Source organism: Phyllobates terribilis, unplaced genomic scaffold (assembly GCF_046119375.1).
Source record: "Phyllobates terribilis strain yellow unplaced genomic scaffold, ASM4611937v1 Scaffold_2__4_contigs__length_985480577, whole genome shotgun sequence".
Lineage (NCBI taxonomy): Eukaryota > Metazoa > Chordata > Amphibia > Anura > Dendrobatidae > Phyllobates > Phyllobates terribilis.
The window spans coordinates 420822953-420849782 of record NW_027362762.1 but is presented as its reverse complement, the minus strand read 5'-3'; the positions used below and the strand labels follow the sequence as shown (position 1 = coordinate 420849782).

General features: G+C 41.7%; 1 protein-coding gene across 1 annotated transcript in view; it reads left to right on the top strand.

Moving 5' to 3' along the window:
- Nucleotides 1-26830, top strand: part of LOC141213014 (uncharacterized) — a 903379-nt gene that overhangs the window by 650662 nt on the left and 225887 nt on the right. The window contains 2 exon segments of the mRNA XM_073665145.1: nt 1076-1215; nt 10356-10431. Of these exon segments, the coding sequence (XP_073521246.1) occupies nt 1076-1215; nt 10356-10431 (216 nt within the window).

The following is a 26830-nucleotide window of genomic DNA, read 5'->3' as shown; positions in this document are numbered from 1 at the left end:
TTTCATGTTAAATAAGCTCTGGAGGCAGACTCTCATGCAGATCAGTGTCCGGCCCATAGTCCTGAACACAAATATCAAGGTATCATTTTATGCAATGTTATATGACCTGTGTGCCCATATAGACGGCATAGGGGGGTTGATCTTACTGACAGACTCTTTTTAAAAGGTGGAGTTTAACTTTAAGGAATTTTTATTAAACCTTATTTATATAAACCTTGAAATAGTCCATTATCAAGTCATAAATGTCTATCATACACATCCTTTGGGATATTAGTTAAGATGTAAAATAAACATTTTTTTCATAGCACTTTAATGAAGTAGAAGGAAAGGCCAAGTCGTCAGGTTAAAATTGAGAATTCATTTTACTAAGGGCTTATTCAGATGAGTGTATTCTATGGACATGTGCTGTCCAAGTAAAGATTAGACAGCACACTGTAATTCAAGGAGAGTTGTTTTGATGACAGTTTTTTTAACTAGAACGGAATTTCTGAGTGAAAAAATAGCAGCATGCCCTATTCTCATTTGATTTTCAGATGAGAATTGCCCACACAAGTATATGGGTGTGCAAAAAAAAAATCAGATCATCCATGTAGTGTCCGAATTTTAGCATTCAATTTTTATGGATACATTGCCATTGTTAACCTAGAAAACTGTATTTGATCATGTATATTTTAAAATGGCACACAGATGGCGAACGGATGACAATGTGGATGAAGATCGCCTGAGTATTTCCGAATGAAAGTCAAATGAATTTTCATATGCCCGTCTGACCCCAGCCTTATACAAAGCTATTTTCATTGACTATTATAGTAACATTTATTGAACAGAACAGAAATTATAAAATAGTAATGGTCATTGCTTCTTTTATATAGCATTTTAAGTAAAACAGGATAGCAACACATCATACCAAGTGATGTATAAAAGGAAGTGTATAATGATTAGTGTTGTAGTAAATCTATCAAGTCATGTTTCCTAGCTTACAGAAATATTTTATTGATTATTTTACTTGGGTATTTAGAAATGATTGCATTTTCTGTATAAAATGAACGTATTTGTCATTTAATTAAATTTGCAGGTAGAGAAGCATTCAATAATACAATATGGGAGGGCTTTGCCCTCAACACAGATCATCCAATGTGGCTGCCTTCTGAAACATGGGAAGAATTAAAAGCATTATCTGCTATTTCGGGGCACTTGAAGAATTTAACTATGCAGGTAGAGTAACCAAGTTTCTGAATTATATGAGGAAAATGAAGAACTCCTGATAATGTGTCTGTGTGTGTGTATATACAATATATATACACTGCTCAAAAAAATAAAGGGAATACTCAAATAACACATCCTAGATCTGAATGAATGAAATATTCTCATTGAATACTTTGTTTTGGGCAAAGTTGAATGTGCTGACAACAAAATCACACAAAAATCATCAATGGAAATCAAATTTATTAACCAATTGAGGCCTGGATTTGGAGTCACCCCCAAAATTAAAGTGGAAAAACATACTACAGGTTGATCCAACTTTGATGTAATGTCCTTAAAACAAGTCAAAATGAGGCTCAGTATTGTGTGTGGCCTCCACGTGCCTGTATGACCTCCCTACAATGCCTGGGCATGCTCCTGATGAGGTTGCGGATGGTCTCCTGTGGGATCTCCTCCCAGACCTGGACTAAAGCATCCGCCAACTCCTGGACAGTCTGTGGTGCAACGTGACGTTGGTGGATGGAGCGAGACATGATGTCCTAGATGTGCTCAATCGGATTCAGGTCTGGGGAACGGGCTGGCCAGTCCATAGCTTCAATGCCTTCATCTTGCAGGAACTGCTGACACACTCCAGCCACATGAGGTCTGGCATTGTTCTGCATTAGGAGGAAGCCAGGGCCAACCGCACCAGCATATGGTCTCACAAGGGGTCTGAGGATCTCATCTCGGTACCTAATGGCAGTCAGGCTACCTCTGGCGAGCACATGGAGCCCTGCAAAATGACCTCCAGCAGGTCTGCACAAACGGTTAGAAACCGACTCCATGAGGGTGTTAAGAGGGCCCTACATCCACAAATGGGGGTTGTGCTCACAGCCCAATGCCGTGCAGGAAGCTTGGCATTTGCCACAGAACACCAGGTTGGGCAAAGTCACCACTGGCGCCCTGTGCTCTTCACAGATGAAAGCAGGTTCAAACTGAGCACATGTGACAGACGTGACAGAGTCTGGAGACTCCATGGCTGGGCGAGAGCCATGACTGGGCAGTTAATTTACAGGGCTATAGTCTGTTCAGAAATGACCGTACAAACAAGCGAGAGGGGTTGTGTGTTTATATGTAAAATCATCCTTAAAACCCATCTTGCGTGACAATATATGTGAATCTAATGAAAATGTAGAGTCCCTGTGGGTGGAGATAAGGGGAGGGGGAAAATTACTGATAGGGATTTGTTAAAAGTCTCCAAAAATAATGGAAGCAGCGGAGAATATCCTCATAATGCAAATAGATGAAGCAGCAACTCAAGGAGAAGTCATTATTATGGGGGACTTCAACTACCCCAAAATACATTGGGGTACAGAAACCTGTAGTTCAAGCAAAGGTAATAGGTTTTTGACAACTATAAGAGACAATTACCTTTCACAACTGGTTCAGGACCCAACAAGAAGGGGGGCACTGCTAGACCTAATATTAACCAACAGGCCAGACCGCATATCAAATATACGAGTTGGGGGTCACTTGGGTAATAGTGATCACAAAATAATAAGTTTTCATGTATCCTTTAATAAGATGTGTAATACAGGGGTTACAAGGACATTAAAGTTCAGGAAGGCAAATTTCCAACGGTTGAGAGATGATCTTAGTGCAATAAACTGGGACAATATCCTGAGACATAAAACTACACAAAGCAAATGGGAGACATTTATTAGCATCTTGAATAGGACCTGTGCACAATATATACCCTATGGGAATAAACATGCTAGAAATAGGAAGAAACCACTATGGCTAAATAGAGCTGTAAGGGGCGCAATAAGTGACAAAAAAAAAGCATTTAGAGAACTAAAGCAAGTAGGTAGTGATGAGCCATTAAATAAATACAGAAAATTAAATAAATTCTGTAAAAACCAAATCAAGGCGGCAAAGATTGAAACAGAGAGACTCATGCCAGAGAAAGTAAAAATAACCCCAAAATATTCTTTAACTACATAAATATTAAAAAACTAAAAAATGATAGTGTTGGCCCCCTTAAGGCTATGTGTCCACGTAGCAGATTTGATGCAAAGCGTTTTTGCCTCGCTCTGGCAGAAAAAAACGCATGCAGTTTTACATGCTTTTTTTCTGCCAGAGAGAAGCGTTTTTTCAGTGTTTTTACATGCGTTTTCGCATGCGTTTTTTCAAGCAGTTTTCCAAGCGATTTTGAGCATCACTTGGAAAAGTGCTTGACAAGTTGGTCACACAATATAAATCCATGCAACCGGCATGGATTTATAATGTGTGAACAACTGATGCTTTAAATGCAGCATCTATAGTAAAAAAAAGAGAATTAAAACGTTAAAAATAAAAAAAAACCTGTATACTCACCTCTCCGGTCTCCTCCAGTCTGCTCCCGGCGACGATCCTCTCTCTTCGGCGTCCCGCAGTGTACTGTCAGGACCTGCGGTGACATCATTTAGTCAGCTGATGGTCACGCGACCATCACCTGACCGCCGACGTCAGCAGTCGCGTGACCATCAGGTGACTAAATGAGGGTTTGCTGCGTTTCAATGTTCCTCAATGGCCGCGAATTTGCAGCGTAATCGCGGTAGAAATGGTCATGCTGCGTTTTGCAAGGCAATGCGAATTCAGCACGCTAATTAGCGCATCATGTGCACAGCACAGCCAAATTCACATTGCTTTTCATGGCAGACTGTTTTACAAGCGTTTTCGCGGCGGTTTCGCAGCCGTAAAAACGTCGCAAAAACGCTACGTGGGCACTTAACATAGAAATAGTCTGGGTGAAATGGTGGACGAGGATGAGGAAAAAGCCAATATGCTAAATGATTTTTTTTCAACAGTATTTACACAAGAAAATCGCCTGACAGAAAACATGATTAGTGATGACAAAAATTCTCCATTAAATGTCACTTGCTTAACCCAGCAGGAAGTACGGTGGCGTCTGAAAATCACTAAAGTTGACAAATCCCCGGGCCCGGATGGGATACACCCGCGAGTACTGCAGGAATTAAGTAACGTCATAGATAGACCATTATTTTTAAAGATTCCATAATAACAGGATCTGTACCACACCACTGGCGTATAGCAAATGTGGTGCCAATATTCAAAAAGGGGACAAAAGTCGAACTTGGAAATTATAGGCCAGTAAGCTTAACCTCTACTGTGGGTAAAATCCTGGAGGGTTTCCTAAGAGATGCTATCCTAGAGTATCTGAAGAAGAATAGCCTCATGACCCAATATCAACATGGGTTTACGAGGGACCGTTCCAGTCAAACTAACCTGATCAGCTTTTATGATGAGGCAAGTTCTGGACTGGACCAAGGAAATGCAGTGGATGTTGTGTATATGGACTTTTCAAAAGCTTTTGATACGGTTCCACACAAAAGGTTGATACTTAAAATGAGTACAATGGGGATAGGGGAAAATGTATGTATGTGGGTTAAGAACTGGCTCAGTGATAGGAAACAAAGGGTGGTTATTAATGGAACACACTCAGACTGGGTCTCAGTTAACAGTGGGGTACCACAGGGGTCAGTATTGGGCCCGCTTCTTTTTAACATGTTTATTAATGACCTTGTAGGGGGCATACAGAGTAGTATTTCAATATTTGCAGATGACACTAAACTCTGCAGGGTAATCAATACAGAGGAGGACAATTTTATATTACAGGAGGATCTATGTAAACTAGAAGCTTGGGCTGATAAATGGCAAATGAGCTTTAATGGGGATAAATGTAAGGTAATGCACTTGGGCAGAGGAAATAAAATGTATAATTATATGCTTAATTGTAAAACACTGGGCAAAACTGTAACTGAAAAAGACCTGGGTGTATTGGTGGACGACAAGCTCACGTTTACTGGCCAGTGTCAGGCTGCTGCTGCAAAGGCAAATAAAATAATGGGATGCATTAAAAGAGGCATAGATGCTTATGAGGAGAACATAATTTTACCTCTATACAAGTCACTATTGCGACAAACTTAGAATACTGTGTACAGTTCTGGTCTCCGGTGTTTAAGAAAGAAATAGCTGAACTAGAGCGGGTGCAGAGAAGAGCGACCAAGGTTATTAGAGGACTGGGGGGTCTGCAATACCAAGACAGGTTATTACACTTGGGGTTATTTACTTTGGAAAAACAAAGGCTTAGGGGTGATCTTATTACTATGTACAAGTATATGAGGGGACAGTACAAAGGCCTTTCTACTGATCTTTTTACTCTGAGGCCAGAGACGGGGACAAGGGGGCATCTTCTACGTCTGGAGGAAAGAAGGTTTAATCATAATCACAGCCGCGGATTCTTTACTGTAAGAGCAGTGAGACTATGGAACTCTCTGCTGCATGATGTTGTAATGGGTGATTCACTACTAAAATTTAAGAAGGGCATGGATGCCTTTTTTGAAAAGTATAATATTACAGGTTATATATACTAGATTCCTTGATAGGGTGTTGATCCAGGGAACTAGTCTGATTGTCGTATGGAGTCAGGAAGGAATTGTTTTCCCCAATGTGGAGCTTAGTGTTTCCCACATGGTTTTTTTTTGCCTTCCTCTGGATCAGCATGTTAGGCTATGGGTTGAACTAGATGGACTTAATCTTCCTTCAACCTTAAAAACTATGTTACTATGTTACTTATAAAATGTGTTCAAAGTGCTGCCCATTGTGTTGGATTGTCAATTCTCCCACTCTTGACACACTGATAGCAACATCGAAGAAGAAATGCTAGCACAGGCTTCCAGTATCCGTTGTTTCAGATGCTGCACATCTCGTATCTTCACAGCATAGGCAATTGCCTTCAGATGACCCTAAAGATAAAAGTCTAAGGGGGTCAGATCGGGAGACCTTGGTGGCCATTCAACTGACCCACGACGACCAATCCACTTTCCAGGAAACTGTTCATGTAGGAATGCTCGGACCTGACACCCATAATGTGGTGGTGCACCATCTTGTTGGAAAAACTCAGGGAACGTGCCATCTTCAGTGCATAAAGAGGGCAACACATCATCATGTAGCAATTTCAGATATCCAGTGGCATTGAGGTTTCTATTGATGAAGAATGGCCCCACTATCTTTGTACCCCTTATACCACACCATACCATCAATTTTTGTGTTCCAACAGTCTTGGAGGGATCTATCCACTGTGGGTTAGTATCAGACCAATAGCGGTGGTTTTGTTTGTTAACTTCACCATTCACAAAAAAGTTTGCCTCATCACTGAACATAATGTTCTGTGTAAACCGAGGGTCCTATTCCAATTTTTGTTTTGCCCATTCTGAAAATTCAGTGCGCCGATCTGGGTCATCCTCGTTGAGATGCTGCAGCAGCTGGATTTTGTAAGGGTGCCATTTGTGAGTAACTAATATCTGCCGAAGGGATGTTCAAGTGATGCTATTCTACAGTGACATGCGGCGAGTGCTACGCTGTGGGCTTTTGCTGAATGAAGCTAGGACAGCCACTGATGTTTCTTCATTAGTGACAGTTTTCTTGCGTCCACATTTAGGCCAATCCAACACTGAACCTGTTTCACGAAATTTGGCAAGCAGTTTGCTAACTGTAGCATGGGAGATGGGTGGTCTCGTAGGGTGTCTTGCATTGACATCTGCTGCAATGACCCGGGTACTGCGTTCACCAGGCATTAACACAATTTGTATCCGCTCCTCACGTGTTAACCTCTGCGACACGTCAATGGCTGTAAACAAAGAGAAGCTTGTAAATAACTCATGAAAGAATAAAGTTACGTTAAAACCAAGCACACCATTGTTTTTCTTAGGAAATTCTCAATAAGTTTGATGTGTCACATGACCCTCTTCCCATTGAAAAAAATAAAGTTGGATCCAAAATGGCCGACTTCAAAATGGTCGCCATGGTCATCACCCATCTGGAAAAGTTTTCCCCCATCTATATACTAATGTGCCACAAACAGGAAGTTGATATCACCAACCATTCCCATTTTATTTAGGTGTATCCATATAAATGGCCCACCCCGTATATATGTATATATATATCTCTATATATATATATATATCTCTATATATATATATATATATATATATATATATATATATTATATGTACATACAGTATATACATATACACATACACAAAAAATGCAGCACTTGTAGCTATGGTGCACATAAATGGACTACGAATTTAGCAACAAAAAATACAATATTATAGATATTTATCATAAGTCATGTAACATATGACATATGTCATAGACATTGCTCTAATAACTAACAGTGTTTCTACAGAACTTGTCCTTGTCCCATTATTGATAGACCAGTCTTGTTGTTCTCTGCAGTTATGTGGGAATTTTAAACATTTCTTATAAGATACTAGAATGTAATGTGAACATAATTCTCGATGGAAACACATCAGCTTTGGCCACTTGTGATGCTAATTTTATCCCTAATTGATGACAAATTGTACAGGAAGTCAAGAGACTGTTGATTGCAATCATGGGAATTTTGGTGATGATGATTTCACAGAGACATCTGATGCTTGGTACAGTAGCAGTGCCCTGCAGCACTAGACTAGACTGTTTGTTAATCAGTGTTTTCCTTTCTTTGGCTCATTTGAGCAAGAGTGTAATGAACAGCATAGTTTTTAAATCAATTATTGCTAATTTATTTACTTTATTTTGTTTATGATATATTTTTGGGATTTGATATCAATATGAGATCAGTAGGTACCCCAATCACCCTCACTGATCAGCTGTTATTAGCTGCAGCAACAGCTAAATCGTATATGCAGTAGCTACCCTCTAGAGCTAATAATACCTGTTGGTGAGGGTGCCGGAAGGTGGATTCCACCAATTTTATACTTATGACCTATCAGCTAACAGTCAATCTATATGGGGATATCGTGACTCACTCCCAACAGATAATATCTGGGTAGAGAAGGATCCCTCCTGTTAAACATCCAACAGCTGATCCTTTTGTTCTCTGGGAAATAAGGTGCTGTCAGTGAAATCTGGCAGTGGTTTTCTTATAGAGGACACAAGAGCGCTCAGTCAAGCACAACGTTCCTGTGTTTTGGAAAAGTCATGAGAGATAGATGTCAATCGAATGTTCGTTTGGCTGACAACATGTATATGGATGCCATGTTTTTGGATGTCATAAGCATAGGTCATCAATATAAAAGTACTGGGAAACCCCTTTAAAGAGGAACATTATATAGTTGATATACATACATTTACACATTGCATATTAAAGGGGTTTTACACTTTAGAAAAGTGGACCCCATACATTTCCTGTAATGTAGAATAAGAAAATGAGATAGCATTCACCTAGTCAGAGTTACATCAACAGTTCAAATCACTACTGCAATGGATTGCTAAGCTCAGCGGCTTGTGCTGTCTGCATCTGTTGAGCCACTGAGCCCATTGATTTGCTCCAGCGGTAATGTGAGCTGTTGATTTGACATCACCACTGCAGCTAATGCGCTGAGAGCGGAGCAGAGGTGTAGAGCTTGCATTGGATTAGGGGAGGGTGAATATTATTGGATTATGTTATTTTACATCATGGGAATAGTTTGGGGTGCTCTGTTCTAAACATGGAAAATCCCTTTACGCACAGGTTTTCTTCTAATTTTTTATAGAACATGAAATGCACCAGTGATCTTTGCCTATTTTACTAATAGTGAACATTATTTGCAATGTCATCAAAAGAGAAAGAGCTTTAGGAATCATTCGGATGAGAGTATTGTACTTGTGCCTAAATGTTAATATTTGTGATTTAACACCCAGAGAGGAGAATGCATTTTGATAAAATGGTCAAAGACGAAATGTATAAATGGAGTTGGGGTTGTTATTAACACTACATAGCAAAGCCTGGTAGGGATGGGTTAAATCCTAGCACTGCAAGTCCTAATTAGATTTACCTGACTTGCTTTAACTAAGAACCAGGGCCTGTGTTCACTAGGTGTTTCAGTCTGCTGAATAAAGCAGAATCGAGTGTGCTGCTGGTGAGTGTCCAGCCAAAATGTGAGCTGTAGCTAGGAGAGAAACATGCCAGAGTCTCTCTCTCAATGGAGACTGCATAAGTTAGCTAGGAAAGCTGAGCAGTCTGTGTGTTGAAGCTGCAGGTAAACGTGTGGAAGTTGAAGACTGATCATTGTGAACTGTGCTCAGAGTTGAATACTTCTGTTTGATGCTGGAGGCTGCTGGAGGTCGGGCTGAAGGGGATACCAAGACTAGTGGGATTGTGCCTCTCTTTGCTCTGAGAGAAAGAACTGTAACCTGTTTGTGTGAGCCCAAACTGACATATATGTGTTTGCTAAATGAAGTGTTTACCTTTCTGTTATACCTTTGTGCCCAAAAGAGGCTGTTTTGGTTATGAATCCCTTGGAGTTTTATGAAAGCAATAAAACTGCACATTTGGACCAAACCACATTGCCTGTGTGAACGCTACCTAATGCCTACCTGAGAGCATGAATACCTACAACTACTACACTATTCCCCATACCTTTGGTTTTCTAGTTTGGAATGGTCTGTGCTATACTGAAAGGTAACAATCAACAAGTGTTTACAATAATTTTTTAGTGTAAACAGGCTGCTGATAAACCGATGAATGAGCCAAAAGCACATTCATTGGATGAAATTATGTTTTGCACATTGCAAAGGATCATTGTTCTCGGGGATGCATCATCCTGTGTAAACAGGACTCACACTGCCGAGAACAGTGGCAACCACACTGAGTGATCTATTACAGATTGCTTAGTGTGTATCTACTGCGGTCTACCTGTGTAAACAGGCTATTAAACAGCCGATCAAAAAGCTTTACAGATCGGTGGTTGTTTAGTGCTGCCAGTTGCTCAATGTAAATTGACCCTTACTGTCCATTAAGATAATAGATATATTTCCAATCTGGGCTGGTTTCCACATCATACTGTCGCCATTGCATTCTATATGGTAAGTACACTCTTGCATTCATCCTTCCTACGTTACCTGTGAACTGAACTTACAGTGCTATAGAGCCCTATGGTTTTGAAAGTTCTTTTTAAAAGTAGTTGGTTTGGGTTTAACATCAAGTAACAAGACAGTTAGACATCGGTATAATTCTCCTGTCTAAATGAAGCTTTAGAATTCATTTACTATTTTGGTACTAAATAACTGTAGCTATTATATCCATATCTGTAGTCTTTTTTTTAATAACATTTTATTCCTTTCAGATTGCAGAAAATCATTCAGCGTGGGAGAAATGGTACAGAATGCAGAGAATGGAGTGCTCAGATATTGATATTTCCGGTGAGATTTAATTAGAGAAAAGGGTTTTATCACATGTGCGCCACAACCTTGACTCCATAGCAGTTCACTTATTTCCCAGCAAGAGCATGTTATGTGTGATTCTAAAACATCAATTAGTTATTAGAAATCTAAGCTTAGGTGTGGTCCTTTGCAACTGCATGCAGAATACTTTCCTGATCATAAACAGTGGTAGCTAAGTAATATAAAGAGTAGCATATTCCTCAAAGAAACAATGATGGCCCAGCACTGATATTACTGACATTTCTATAAATATTTCAATTAAAGGTATAACAATCAATAAGCCTATAGAAAAGCACAGGTACAAGTAAATGATCATAGGTGTATTACAATGCAGGGCAATATAAACTGAGGCGCAAAGGAGGATATCAGAGCGTAGAGCTCTATAGCGTGAAACATGTTAAACAGCCAAAGCTGGAATCAAAACTAAAGAAAGTAACTTGAGACAAATGATATCAAAAGTGAGAGGAAAAGTTAGAAAGAGGGAAAAGAAGGGAGAAAAATTAATGCTGGGGTTGGGAAGTAGTAAGGAAGTACAATCAAAATGGATCTTTTTGAACTTATTTTCTACTGACCTACTAAATAGATATTGGTTAGCGATAATTGTTTTATCAATATTCTCTTTCACAGTCACTTTTTTCAACATTTTTAAAATCTCAATAAGCCTATAGAAAGCACAGGTGAAGCCAAGTGATAGTCATAGGTGTATTAAAATGCAGGACAACGTAAAATCAGGCACAAAAAAAGATATCAGAGTGCCGAGTTCTGTAGTGTTAGACATGTGAGCCCACAATGGAGTCAAAAGTAATGCAACACTAGAGAGAGATGTGAGAAGAGAAGAGAAAAATAGCCGGTAGAGTAGGCAAATAGTAAGGAGGTTGAATTAAAATAGATCTTCTTGAACTTTTGTTCTATTTACTTAGTAAATAGCTATTGGTAAGACATAATTGTTTTATCAATATTATCCTTCACACATAACATAGGTTTTTCTCAGCAATGATAAACGTTATGAAAATAATACAATGTATTTTTAACATTTTTATTGCAATTACAGTTACAAATGGTTTAGTGGCATTTTTTATTTGGCAATAGTTTGTACATATTTAGAGAAGGCTATATAAAAATGCAACAGCAAAAGTGTATACACAGAGTATTTTGTTTTTTCAGGAAAAAAACACCTATGACCTCAAAAACGCCACACATCAAAAAGCTTTATATGTAGTGCTTTTTATATTTCAATATGGACTGTAATATAACATTTGGCTGCAGTGTTTTTTGGCAAAAAATGCAAACATGCTGTGGTTGAAACCATCCTAATGATAATCTTTTTTAAGGATAATCTTTTCTGATTAAACTTTTAACTGCATTACTAAACAAGAGTATTTTGGTTACCCTAAAATGCAGGATATAACTACAAAATTTTACAACACTAGCACATGAGAATATGGGTATGCAGACAGGCAGGCTCAGCATTAGAGAAGAGGGCAATAATGACAAATGCCCAGGAGTCAGGACTCCCAACCCCAAAAGGGCTCTCAACCTGTACAAGCCAGAAACTGCGCTGATGATACCAGTCCTGCATTATCAGCACAGTTTCTGAGATTATAAGAGTAGAAAAACCTTTGGTGACATCATGGTCATACCATGGTCATGTGACCAAAAGTCCTCCACCCTGCCGGAGTCTGGAAGAGCAGAAGCTTGGCCTTTCCTGTGTCTGTAATATGCAGTGTGTGTAACGTAGTGTGCGTAGAATGTAGTGTGTGTGTGTGCATCATGCAGTGTGTTTGTATCGTATAGTGCGTGTATATAACATGCAATGGTTTTTGGTATAACATACAGTGTATTCATAGCATTGAGCATTTGTACAGTGTGTGCGTGTGTTATTCATGGAGTGTGTATATATGTAACATAAAGTATGTGTGTGTAGCATGGATTGTATGTGTGTATTATTCAGTGTGTGTAACATGCAGTTTATGTGTAACACACAGTATGTGTTTGTATGTGTAACATACAGTGTGCGTGTCTGTGTGTGTATAACATATAGTGTGTGTGTGTGTAACATACAGCATGTAGGATGTACATTTAAAAATGCCGGCAGTGCAGATGAGTGTAAGTTTAAACATGTCTGCCATCACCGAACAAACGAGCAAAATGTTCATTCACTGAGTGATTGGATCATTTATGTTGGAACAAAAATTATTGTTTTCCAAAGCACGTGGCCCGGTGTGAACATGACATCATGATGCTATGTGGGGTCAGAGTGATATTAGCAATTGTTCTGTCCCCATCATTCTTCATCAGCCTGCGAAAAGAGGCCGGTTTAGCAATCTGAATTCAGCTTGTGTAAATGTAACCTGAATGTTTCTGTGTGATTATACAATATTTTAGCATTTGGGGCACCATGTTATCTACAATCGGCTCTACAGATGGATTTTCTATTCTTATGCAGCACTGTATATAGAGTATACCTGCATTCAGAATTATCCTATAGAGCCTAATTATTTTACTAGTGAACATCTCATAGAAGTCTGTTTGGCCAGAGTAAACTCTTCTGTGTCCACATTTGTACATTTATATATACAGTGAAGAAAATAATTATTTGATCCCTTGCTGTTTTTGTAAGTTAGCCCACTGACAAAGACATGAACAGTCTATAATTTTAAGGGTAGGTTAATTTTAACATTGAGAGATAAGAATATACCAAAATAAATCAAGAAAATCACATTGTATAAATTAGATAAATTTATTTGCATTTTCAGTGAGAAATAAGTATTTGATCCCCTACACACTATTATGAGTTCTGGCTTCTACAGTCCAGTTAGACGCTCCTAATCAACTCATTACCTGCATTAAAGACAGCTGTTTTACATAGTCACCTGTATAAAAGACTCCTGTCCACAGACTCAATTAATCAGTCAGACTCTAACCTCTACAACATGGGCAAGACCAAAGAGCTTTCTAAGGATGTCAGGAACAAGATCATAGACCTGCACAAAGCTGGAATGGGCTACAAAACCATAAGTAAGATGTTGGGTGAGAAGGAGACAACTGTTGGTGCAATAGTAAGAAAATGTAAGAAATACAAAATGACTGTCAATCGACATAGATCTGGGGCGTCATGCAAAATCTCAACTCGTGGGATATCCTTGATCATGAGGAAGGTGAGAGATCAGACAAACTACACAGCGGGAACTTGTTAATGATCTCAAGGCAGCTGGGACCACAGTCACCAAGAAAACCATTGGTAAAACATTACGCCTTAAAGGCTTATAATCCTGCAGGGTCCCCCTGCTCAAGAAGGCACATGTGCAGGCCCGTCTGAAGTATGCCAATGAACATCTGGATGATTCCGTGAGTTAGTGGGAGAAGGTGCTGTGGTCAGATGAGACAAAAATTGAGCTCTTTGGCATTAACTCAACTTGCCGTGTTTGGAGGAAGAGAAATGCTGCCTATGACCCAAAGAACACCGTCCCCACTGTCAAGCATGGAGGTAGAAGCATTATGTTTTGGGGGTGTTTCTCTGCTAAGGGCACAGGACTACTTCACCGCATCAATGGGAGAATGCATGGAGCCATGTACCGTAAAATCCTGAGTGTAAACCTCCTTCCCTCCGCCAGGATATTAAAAATGGGTCGTGGCTGGGTCTTCTAACAAGACAATGACCCAAAACATACAGCCAAGGCAACAAAGGAGTGGCTCAAAGAGAAGCACATTAAGGTCATGGAGTGCCCTAGCCAGTCTCCAGACCTTAATCCCATAGAAAACTTATGGAGGGAGTTGAAGCTCCGAGTTGCCAAGCGACAGCCTCAAAATCTTAATGATTTAGAGATGATCAGCAAAGAGGAGTGGACCAGAATACCTCCTGACATGTGCGCAAACCTCATCATCAACTACAAAAAACAACTGACTGCTGCGCTTGCCAACAAGGGTTTTGCCACCAAGTATTAAGTGTTGTTTGCCAGAGGAATCAAATACTTGTTTCTCACTGCAAAATGCAAATAAATTTATCTAATTTATACAATGTGATTTTCTGTATTTTTTTGGATATTCTTTCTCTCAATGTTAAAATTAACCTACCCTTAAAATTATAGACTGTTCATGTCTTTGTCAGTGGGCAAACTTACAAAAACAGCAAGGGATCAAATATTTATTTCCTTCACTGTATAATCCATAATGTTATAGTGTATAGTTTTTGAAGAGGCAGCACTGTATGTTACATGGTGAATACAATTCTATGTTGTTGATAAGTGCAAGAACAAATCTCAGCACCTCACTGGCAGATACAGATAGAAGAGGGCCCCTGTGCAAGAACAATATATGGGCCCTTTGCAGTCTGATTGCTCATCATAATGCACAATTCCACATGTTTTGGAGGTAGAAATGGGTCCCCTTACCTCTTGGGCCCCTGTGCAACTGCACAGGTTGCACCAATAGTATGTATGTCCCTGCGGCACAGAGCTACGATAATACTCATTAATTCCATTTTTACAGCTACTCGTTCCATAGTCTCTGATATACAGTAAAGCCTCATCAGTTGAGATGAGATGGAAACATAAAGAGTTTACATTGAACATTCACAAACATTTATAATAATGTGTAAATGACTTTGTATGACAGTTCATCTTCTGTACACATCTGCCATGCATTAATACCACATTGAAGGAAAGGTTGCGCCCGAGGACTCTGAATTACTGTATCTCTCCCAGTCCACTTTACAACCCTAATGGATTCATTTATCTTGTGTCCCTGGAGATATTTAAGTGGCATCCTTCAGAATGGAAATGCAGGAGGGACTGGGTCAAACTGTTTGAAGGTCTTCCTGCTTTTTCAGGCGTAAATGAACATCAGGTTACTCACCATCTCATTTAACTCCTCCAGTACCATAGATAGCAAAGTGCAGAGCCGTGTTTATTGTACTTATGAGACCCATTGTCTTTACATGTAGTTACCTTGTACGGTCACAGCTGCTTTTGAATGTTGAAATTTCTAATATTCCATTTTGTGATAGTCCAAGTGTTACATATTGCTATATTGTGTTCAATAACTACTTTATAGAAGATCTCTGATTTATATCAAAATTCTGTAAATTCTATTATAATTTGTTGAGAGCCAGTAGTATGCTGGCAAATGTGGAGATGTGGGAATATAGAATGATTCCTCCTGTGCTACATTTTATCTGGATCCATGTTAAAATGCAGTCCTCAAAATTGAAATTATAGCACCAAGAAGGAAAAGTCATGGGATTGTGGAAATCACAGGATCGATAGATGTGTTAATGATATCACAAATGATTAAAAAATGGAAACAAAATTTTCAACAAATCTCAATTTATTCAGTATTAAATATTAGAGCCACATGCAGAAATGCACGCTCTTATATGCGAATGTTCTGCTACAGAAATGTTCTGCCACGCAAAATATAGTTGAGTACGGAACTCATCAAGATCCACTGCGGCAGCTTCCTCAGCAATTGCTATCCACTAATGTCTCAGATGTCCTTGATGGATGACAAGTCTGGAGATGGAGGTAGGGCGTTTGAGCCATGCAGGCTGCTCACAGTAGCATGTGGCCTGACATTGTCGTGTTGATAAAAGGCTCCTGGGACACTTTAGAGAAATGAAGAAACGTACCACTGGTTCCCCAAATCATTGTACTGCCGAGCTGTTAGTCCACCTGGAATGAAAACTCGAGGGGTCCGGCTACTGTACATAATATCCCGCACTATAATCCATGGAGATCTTCTCTTGTGAAGGCTTCTTCATTGCGTTGCTCACGTTATCTATTTAGATTCATAGAAAGATGCATAGTGATCCTTTCTGTACTGCAAGGGAAATTAGAGGTCAGATGCTATGTTTTAGGAGGACGGTTGCAGACAACTTTATTATAATGGAACGCAATCGACCCTGGGGTCCGCAATGCAGCCTGGTGGACTGCTGCTGAACACTTTCCGGGTGAGAAGGAAAGCAACCAACTTAAATGATAAACCCTTCCATGTTACTGCACACGGTAACGGTATAGCGGTTCGCTCAATCTCCGTTAACAGCACAGGAGATGCGCGTCCGGGAAAGTAGCTGTAGCCCTGTTAACTTCACAGAGACTACGCAGAGGGCGCTAGGATGAGTGTGTGACTCATGCCGGCGTGTAAGTGCTACCGGACTGAGGAGAATCACACCACGTGGCTCACAGGCGGTACCGGGAATACGGCATCTGCAGACTGCTCGGGGTGTATGGCGACCCCGTAGTCGGAGCCAGTCTGTACGGCCAAGCTACCTGCCTATTTCCACTAGCCTGCCTATTTCCACTACACCTGCCTATTTCAACTAAAGCACACGTGGAGCTCCATAGGCCAAGCGTCCACACAACAGCATCACTGCTCAATGATCAGAGCGTGCCGCTATGTTTGTGGGCGGGCCTTTTAAAGACAAACCCTGCCCACTGTCGCACCATTGGTGACGCCACCCGTGGACCAATCAAGCGGTGCCAGGTCTCCGGGTCAGGTGGTTGCCAAACCACCAATCACGGTCCGCCAGGTCACTGGCATGCTCAGTGCGGCGCCTCTCGGACTTAGGCTGCAGTAGCCTAGTCTCTCTCCGCAACCTGTGCTTCATGTTGCTAGGCACAAATACGTGAGCTACCATTTGTACATTCTTGTGCATTAGCTAGGCATTGGGACTGATGACAATGCTAAGCAGCATCAGCCCAGGCTGGACCGAAATGGGAGACCACAAAAGGTTTTGGACCCATTTCGAATCCAGCAAACACCTGACGCCTAACACTATGCCTAAGGTGTCAAACAGTGTCTACACAAATAATCAGAAGGGGTTTGCATGACATTGGGCTATGAGCCCGTAAGTTTATTCATTTGTGTATGTGGCGCTCATATACAAGTTATTTTGAAAATTTTGTTTCCATTATTCATCATTTGCATAGCAATAACGTCTATCAATCCTGTGATTTCCATAATTCCAGGTCCTTTCCTTCTTGGAGTGCGATTTTATTATTGGAAAAATATTTTATTTTTCGGGGCAGTACCCCAAAGCACAGTGTCTGCAAATTGAGTTTCTAGTCTTGGCTTTTATCCTAAATCATGTGGCAAGGCTCATTAAAGGGTCAATATTGACTTTTAGGATTGCTAGTTCCAATAGGTGGCACTAGAGTTCTAGTTCTCTTCCTCTCTGAGGAGACAATTTGCATATTTCCCAGAGGAGCATTGCGGCTCGAAAAGTCTCCTCACCTTGACGTGCTTAGCATGTTGCTCTCCGCAAGGAGAAACGTTACTTCTTAGATTATAGCAGATGTATAATGCATAGATGAAATATCTGCCTCTCTTTCTTTTAAATGAGTTGTCCACTACTAGGACAACCCCTTCCCGATCTGAATGTTTGCCCCCATTAAAATAAAAACACTTATACTCACCTCCCGTGCCGATGCCATTCCAGTGGGGTCAGCACTCCCTCTCTCGGGGCTCACGTGAGATTGCTACGTTTCCCATGCCCTGAGCTCAAACTGTGCCGGCTTCACTCTCCCCTCTTTAAGACGTATATGTAATAAAGAGGTAGTGAGAGAGCAGCTCTTGCTCTGACTTCCTCTCGATTACTTATTTGTCCAAAGGCAAGAACAGAGAAGCCGGTGCTGATTGGGCTCAGGGCTCGGGTAATGTAGCAATCTCACGTGAGCCCTGGGAGAGGGAGTGCTGACACATCTGGAATGGCATCGGCATTGTAGGGGAGTATAAGTGTTTTTATTTTAGCAGGGGTAAACATGCTGATTGAGAAGGGGTTGTCCTAATAGTGGGCAAGTCCTTTAATCTATCTAGTACAGTTCCTCAGATACCCGGTCCTCTCATGTACTGTATGTAAAATGTCGGTCAGTATCCTCCATCCAAACTGCTCTTTGGAAGTCTAAGGCATTCCCCTGCTTGGACTGGTCCATTTAAAAACAGAGGGAGTGTCTCAGACTATGAAATAACAACATGCGTAGTTTATCTTTAAATACTCCCCCCTGAGTTCTAAGATAAACCAGTCTGAATTATACCAGAAAGTATAAAAGTGATGGCACCAGATATTTTAACTCTTAGTACTGGGAGGGTCACTTTATGTCAAATGATATATTAGTGTCATTAATGTTCAAATTGAACACAAACTAACAAATTGCTATTCCTTACACATTTTGCACAAAAATAGGACAAAACAATCTACAGTACAGACCAAAAGTTTGGACACACCTTCTCATTTAAAGATTTTTCTGTATTTTCATGACTATGAAAATTGTACATTCACACTAAAGGCATCAAAACTATGAATTAACACATGTGGAATTATATACTTAACAAAAAAGTGTGAAACAACTGAAAATATGTCTTATATTCTAGGTTCTTCAAAGTAGCCACCTTTTGCTTTGATGACTGCTTTGCACACTCTTGGCATTCTCTTGATGAGCTTCAAGAGGTAGTCACCGGAAATGGTCTTCCAACAATCTTGAAGGAGTTCCCAGAGATACTTAGCACTTGTTGGCCCTTTTGCCTTCACTCTGCGGTCCAGCTCACCCCAAACCATCTCGATAGGGTTCAGGTCTGGTGACTGTGGAGGCCAGGTCATCTGGCGTAGCACCCCATCACTCTCCTTCTTGGTCAAATAGCCCTTACACAGCCTGGAGGTGTGTTTGGGGTCATTGTCCTGTTGAAAAATAAATGATGGTCCAACTAAACGCAAACCGGATGGAATAGCATGCCGCTGCAAGATGCTGTGGTAGCCATGCAGGTTCAGTATGCCTTCAATTTTGAATAAATCCCCAACAGTGTCACCAGCAAAGCACCCCCACACCATCACACCTCCTCCTCCATGTTTCACGGTGGGAACCAGGCATGTAGAGTCCATTCGTTCACCTTTTCTGCGTCGCACAAAGACACGGTGGTTGGAACCAAAGATCTCAAATTTGGACTCATCAGACCAAAGCACAGATTTCCACTGGTCTAATGTCCATTCCTTGTGTTCTTTAGCCCAAACAAGTCTCTTCTGCTTGTTGCCTGTCCTTAGCAGTGGTTTCCTAGCAGCTATTTTACCATGATGGCCTGCTGCACAAAGTCTCCTCTTAACAGTTGTTGAAGAGATGTGTCTGCTGCTGGAACTCTGTGTGGCATTGACCTGGTCTCTAATCTGAGCTGCTGTTAACCTGCGATTTCTGAGGCTGGTGACTCGGATAAACTTATCCTCAGAAGCAGAGGTGACTCTTGGTCTTCCTTTCCTGGGGCGGTCCTCATGTGAGCCAGTTTCTTTGTAGTGCTTGATGGTTTTTGCAACTGCACTTGGGGACACTTTCAAAGTTTTCCCAATTTTTCGGACTGACTGACCTTCATTTCTTAAAGTAATGATTGATGGCCACTCGTTTTTCTTTACTTAGCTGATTTTTTCTTGCCATACTACAAATTCTAACAGTCTATTCAGTAGGACTATCAGCTGTGTTTCCACCAGACTTCTGCACAACACAACTGATGGTCCCAACCCCCTTTATAAGGCAAGAAATCCCACTTATTAAACCTGACAGGGCACACCTGTGAAGTGAAAAACATTTCCAGTGACTACCTCTTGAAGCTCATCAAGAGAATGCCAAGAGTGTGCAAAGCAGTCATCAAAGCAAAAGGTGGCTACTTTGAAGAACCTAGAATATAAGACATATTTTGAGTTGTTTCACACTTTTTTGTTAAGTATATAATTCCACATGTGTTAATTCATAGTTTTGATGCCTTCAGTGTGAATGTACAATTTTCATAGTCATGAAAATACAGAAAACTCTTTAAATGAGAAGGTGTGTCCAAACTTTTGGTCTGTACTGTATGTGGGATATTTTATTTAGCCTTTCATTAAAAGTATAATCCTGAATATATGAATACATAAATTAGTGAATACATGCATAATATACAGTAACTTACTATAGTGTTGTATATGGAGGGAAAGTATTTATAGACATGAAATGCATCCACAGTGGGATGAACCCCTAGAAAAAAATAAGGTGCATGCACTGCAGTTCAGAGCTCATGAAAACTTAAGGGTATGTTTACACTTGCAGTGTTTTTTTCTGTATCAAAAAACAGATTGGTGGCATTATGCATTTTTTTCTTACATTTTTACATGTTTTATTTGCAGTGTTTAACCTGCGTTTTTCTCCCATTCATTTGTATTAAGAAAAAGCGCTGCAACAATGCTGAAAGAATTTACATGAATAACGCAGCAGGGCTCAAAATACATGTGGAAACAAACACAGGTGTTTTCATGAGATTTTAGAAATCTTACTGAATATGCTGGTACTGTAAGATACTGTATATTTTATGTTTGTTTGACTCTAAAACTCTTCAGCCTTTCAGAAAGAAACATACTTTAAAAGTTGGGTTCCCGGTAGCTCTTCCACAGGAGACAGGTCACTCCCTATACACACACTCAAGGAGAGACCCATCAATCAAGGGGACCAGCATTTCCAACTAGTCTCCTGTTCGACTTAGTCCTCGGCTACTTTTAAAGCATGTTTTTCTCTGAAACACCACAATAAAAACCAAACACTGACCAGCACCAACAAACAGATTAAAGTGAAAATGTGCGAATTGCTATGACTGTACAATATACAAACAAAAGCATACAGCAGCACCCTGTAAGTGTTAAGATGTATGCAAAGATTTCACACGCATATGTATGGCTGAAATTATTCAGCCAGTGTCTAGCTACCCATGGATCATGAGTAGTGTTGAGCATTCCGATACTGTAATATCGGGTATCGGCCGATATTCGCGGTATCGGAATTCCGATACTTAATTCCGATACTTTTACAATATCGTATACCGGAATCGGAAGTTCCCATAATGCCTGCGCTCTGTAGTGTCTGTGAAGGATGACAAGTTGGATGGCAGCGCGATCCAGCCTGTCATCAGAATGCCATCCCAGCGGGGGAGAATTCTCCTGATTGTTTAAAAGCTGGCGGGCGGTATAAAGCCGCCGGCTTTTAAACAATCACACAGCCCCATACTGCTTCCCCGCAGCCTCCCACCCCGATCCTCCGCTCCCCTCGCCACCTCCCATCCCGATCGTAAGTTAGGACCGGGCGGGGAGCGCAGCACCAAGGAGCGAAGGACCCGGGCGGGGAAGCCGGCAGTGAAAAGACTTCACCGCCGGCTTTCCCGTTCTGTGCTGCGCTTTCCCGCCGGTTATTTCAAATGAACAGCTGAGGTATCAGGTGATGCCGATCAGCTGTTCATTTGAAGTCGCCGCGTTGCCCTCAGAGGGTTCATGTGAGTTCATGCTTGACTGCATGAACTCACATGAACTTTCCCACGGCCGCACAGGTCAGCCTCACCTCCCAGACCATCAGCCCGTCATGATTAGTGTGTGTGCGGGGTGTGTGTGCGGGGTGTGTGCGCGATGTTTGTGCGGGTGTGCGCGGTGTCTGTGCGATGTGTGCGGGGTGTGTGTGCGGGGTGTCTGTGCGATGTGTGCGGGTGTGTGCGGTGTGTGTGCGTGCAGGCAGACATAGGCCGATGTGACACTACTACTCCCATCGGCCTATGTCTGTCCCCCGTCCACTCCTGCCAGCAGGATCAGCTCGATGGGAGCAGTAGTTCCCATCAGACTGATCCTGCTATTTAAATTGCCCTACTGTGTCCCCAATAAATGTTAAATACATGTCATTGGTGGCCAGTGGTTACCTAAAAGAAATTAGTTCATACATTACCTGTCCCCGCCGATCGCCACCTAAAATAAAGTAAAAAATAAAAAACTACACCTATACTCACCAAGACACCTAATTCCCCGAAGCCATCGATCTCCTGTAATAAAATATAAAATAATAAACCACAACCTTATCCTTACCCCTCCGTAGTAGTCCACGAGTGTCCCACGAAGATCTCCAGTTCAGAGCAGCCACATAGAATGTGACCGCTCTGAACCGCTGCCGCCGCTAGAATGACAGCATAAGCGGGTTCACCGGAGTTCAGGCAGCGCTGCTCCGGTTAGCTGCTTTACGGCCCTGCTGTATAGTGAGAAATTCCCACGGTACAGCAGTGCCGTAAAGGAGGTCTCCGGAGCTGCGCTGACTGAATGCACTCCGGTGACCTCAGTCAGTGGCTCCCGCTGCCGGGAGCGGACGTGTTCCCGGCAGCGTGAGCTTACAGCAGCCATGCACAGCTGTCACCATCTCCAGATGTGACAGCTGTGCATGGGAGATCAGCGCAGGAACGTGGACAGGTAACTATTATTTTTAGTAAACTAAGAATTAAATAAAATTGTGTGTTTTATTTCAAATAAATTATTTTTTTCTGGGTGTAGTGTGTGTTTTTTCTTTTTAACACTTTGTAGGTTAGTAATGGGGGTGTCTTATAGACGCCCATCATTACTAACCTGGGCTTCATGGCAGCTGGCGCTGACATGAACCCCACCACTATTACCCCCTGCCACCGCACCAGGGCAGCGTGGAAGAGCGAGGCTAAGTGCCAGAGTTGGCGCATCCTATGGATGCGCCATTTCTGGGGCGGCTGACGACTGGTGTTTCTAGCCTGGGAGGGGGCCAATATTCATGGCACCCTTCCTGGGCTATTAATATCAGCCCCCAGCTGTCTGCCTAGCCTTTGCTAGCTATTAAAATAGGGGGGACCCCACGTCATTTTTTTTGGGGGGGTCCCCCATTTTAATAGCTAGTAAAGGCTAGGTATTCAGCTGGGGGCTGATATTAGTAGCCTGGGAAGCTCCGTGGGTTTTACCCCCTTCCCAGGCTTCAAACATCTGCCCCAGCCGTCTGCTTAACCTCCGCTAGAGACTAAAATTATGGGGGATCCCACGCCATTTTTTTTTAAAATAAATCCATTATTTTAACACTAAATGACATTTGAGGAGTTAATAAAGATGCAGTCCCTAAATTATTATTTATTTTTTAATTAATTTTTCCCAAAACTTTTGACGTGGGCTTCGCCATATTTTTGTATGCCAGCCAGGTACAGCATCCAGCTTCTATGAACGCGCCATTTTCCGGGGCGGCTGCGGACTGCAATTTTCAGCGGGGGGCAGAAAGCTTGGGCGTCCCTGCGCTGCAGATTCCATCCCCCAGCTGCCTAGTTGTACCTGGCTGGACACAAAAATAGGGAGAAGCTCCACGTTTTTTTTTTTTTAATTATTTCATGAAATTCATGGAATAATTAAGAAAAAAAGGGCTTCCCTATATTGTTGTGTCCAACCAGGTACAAATAGGCAGCTGGTGGTTGGGGGCAGCCCGTTCCTGCCTGCTGTACCTGGCTGGACCCAAATATAGTGCAAAGCCCCACGTCAATTTTTTTTTAATTATTTCAGGAAATTCATGAAATAATTAAAAAAAAATTATGTGGGGCTTCGCCCTATATTTGTGTCCAGTCAGGTACAGCAGGCAGGAACGGGCTGCCCCCAACCACCAGCTGCCTATTTGTACCTAGCCGGACACAACAATATAGGGAAGCCCTTTTTTTCTTAATTATTCCATGAATTTCATGAAATAATTAAAAAAAAAAATACGTGGGGCTTCGCCCTATTTTTGTGTCCAGCCAGGTACAACAAGGCAGCTGGGGGCTGGAATCCGCAGCGCAGGGAGGCCCAAGCTTTCTGGGCCCCACCCGCTGCAAATTGCAGTCCGCAGCCGCCCCGGAAAATGGCGCGTTCATAGAAGCGCCATCTTCTGGCGCTGTACCCAACTCATCCAGGGCCCTGGTGCGGTGGCTCACTGGGTAATAAAGGGGTTAAGGCCAGCTTGGCATTATCAGCTGGCCCTAAGCCCGAAATTCATGGGGTCACGCCAATATTAGACATGACCACCATGAATTTCTAGTAAAGTATTTAAAAAAACACAACACCCAGAAAAAAGTCCTTTAATTGAAATAAACACACAATTCTTTATTGTTCTAAATTAAACCATACTTACAGTCACGCCCATTCCAGCTGAAGCCAACGATCTCCTGCAATAAAAGTAAAATAATAAAGCAACATCATCCTTACCTTTCCATGGCTCCCACGACAGCTTCAGCTCTGCTACATCGAGATGACAGGCTGGACCGCAGCAGAACGCTGCCATCCATCCTGTCATCCCGCAGACACTGAGAAGCGCAGGCATACTTCCACTCCTCAGTGTCTGGCTGTGACGGCATCCAGATGAGCCGAGGTCATGTCCAATGAACTCAGCTCACCTCATGTACGTCACTGACAGCGTGGGAAAATTCTCCTGCACTCAGCACTTCAGCGTGAGAATTTTCCCACGCGGTCAGTGACGTGCATGAGGTGAGCTGAGTTCATTGGACATGAACTCGGCTCATCTGGATGATGTCACAGAGAGACACTGAGGAGCGCAAGAATGCCTGCGCTTCTCAGTGTCTGCGGGATGACAGGCTGGATGGCAGCGTTCTGCTGCGGTCCAGCCTGTCATCTCGATGTAGCAGAGCTGAAGCTGTCGTGGGAACCATGGAAAGGTAAGGATGAGGTTGCTTTATTATTTTACTTTTATTGCAGGAGATCATTGGCTTCAGCTGGAATGGGCGTGATGGTAAGTATGGTTTAATTTAGAACAATAAAGGATTGTGTCTTTATTTCAATTAAAGGACTTTATTCTGGGTGTTTGTGTTTTTCTTTAACTTTGACTATGGGGTTAGTAATGGGGGTGTCTTATAGACGCCTCTCCATTACTAACCTGGGCTTGATGTCAGCTGGCATTATAAGCTGACATCAACCCCAACCCTATTACCCCCTGCCACCGCACCAGGGCAGCGTGGAAGAGCGAGGCTAAGTACCAGAATTGGCGCATCCTATGGATGCGCCATTTCTGGGGCGGCTGACGGCTGGTGTTTCTAGCCTGGGAGGGGGCCAATATTCATGGCACCCTTCCTGGGCTATTAATATCAGCCCCCAGCTGTCTGCCTAGCCTGTGCTAGCTATTAAATTAGGGGGGACCCCACGTTATTTTTTTTGGGGGGTTCCCCCATTTTAATAGCTAGTAAAGGCTAGGTATTCAGCTGGGGGCTGATATTAGTAGCCTGGGAAGCTCCGTGGGTATTACCCCCTTCCCAGGCTTCAAACATTTGCCCCAGCTGTCTGCTTAACCTCCGCTAGAGCCTAAAATTAAGGGGAACCCCACGCCAATTTTTTTTTAAATAAATCCTTTATTTTAACACTAAATGACAAGTACAGTAATCAACACTATCACTGTACTTCATATATATGTGACTGACATGTTTCTATCTATCTAATCTATGTGTGATTCTCTATTCTTTCTATTCTAAATTGTCGGGTACAGATGCTGAATTGCCGGCCGGCTTTCTTAAAGAGACGGTGCATGAAAACACTATTATTTTTTTAAATAAATCCTTTACACTAAATGACAAGTACAGTAAGCAACACTGTCACTGTACTTCTTATATATGTGGCTGACATGTTTCTATCTATCTAATCTATGTGTGAAGCTCTATTCTGTCTGTTATAAATTGTCGGGTACCGCTGCTGAATTGCCGGCCGGCTTTTTTAAAGAGACGGTGCACGAAAACACTAATATTTTTTTTAATAAATCCTTTACACTAAATGACAAGTACAGTAAGCAACACTGTCACTGTACTTCATATATATGTGACTGACATGTTTCTATCTATCTAATCTATGTGTGATGCTCTATTCTTTCTGTTGTAAATTGTCGGGTACCGGTGAATGCCGCTGCTGAATTGCCGGCTTTTCATGTCATTCTACATTATTCTTAGTTGTTTTACTTCATGTAGAATTAACCTACAAGGAAAGAAAGGGTTTATTTTCATTCCGATATTTGTGTCCCATTGACTTGCATTGGTTTCCGGTATCGGAATCGGCGATATCCGATACTTTTTGGGTATCGGCCCGATCCAATCCGATACGATATTTCCTGATATCGGAAGGTATCGCTCAACACTAATCATGAGGCATGTATTAGCTGTCAGGTTCACTTTAACTTTTTCTGGAGCTATCAATGTGCTGGGACACAAAAGAGACTGTAAAAGCCAAACAGTGCAAAATATTTAATAAAACCCAATTTCAAAATGGTAGTAAAAACAAAAAGATCCTTGTAAGACAACTGAGTTCAACCAATTATCTTAAATGTTAATCCAGAAGGAAATACAAACCCATCTTTTTCATGGATAGAACACATGCCCATTATAATCTACCTAACTTTTCACATGTCCATGTTTTTTGGCGGACATGTACGTTTTTGATCATGGATCAAAACTACGCACACAAGTCTATGGATGAACTTAATTTCATCCATAGACTTGGATGAAACTGCAGAACTGGCTATCAATCAGTATCCGGACGTGCTTTTAGGGAATCTGTCATCAGATTTTTGCTATGTAATCTGAAAACAGCAGGAGA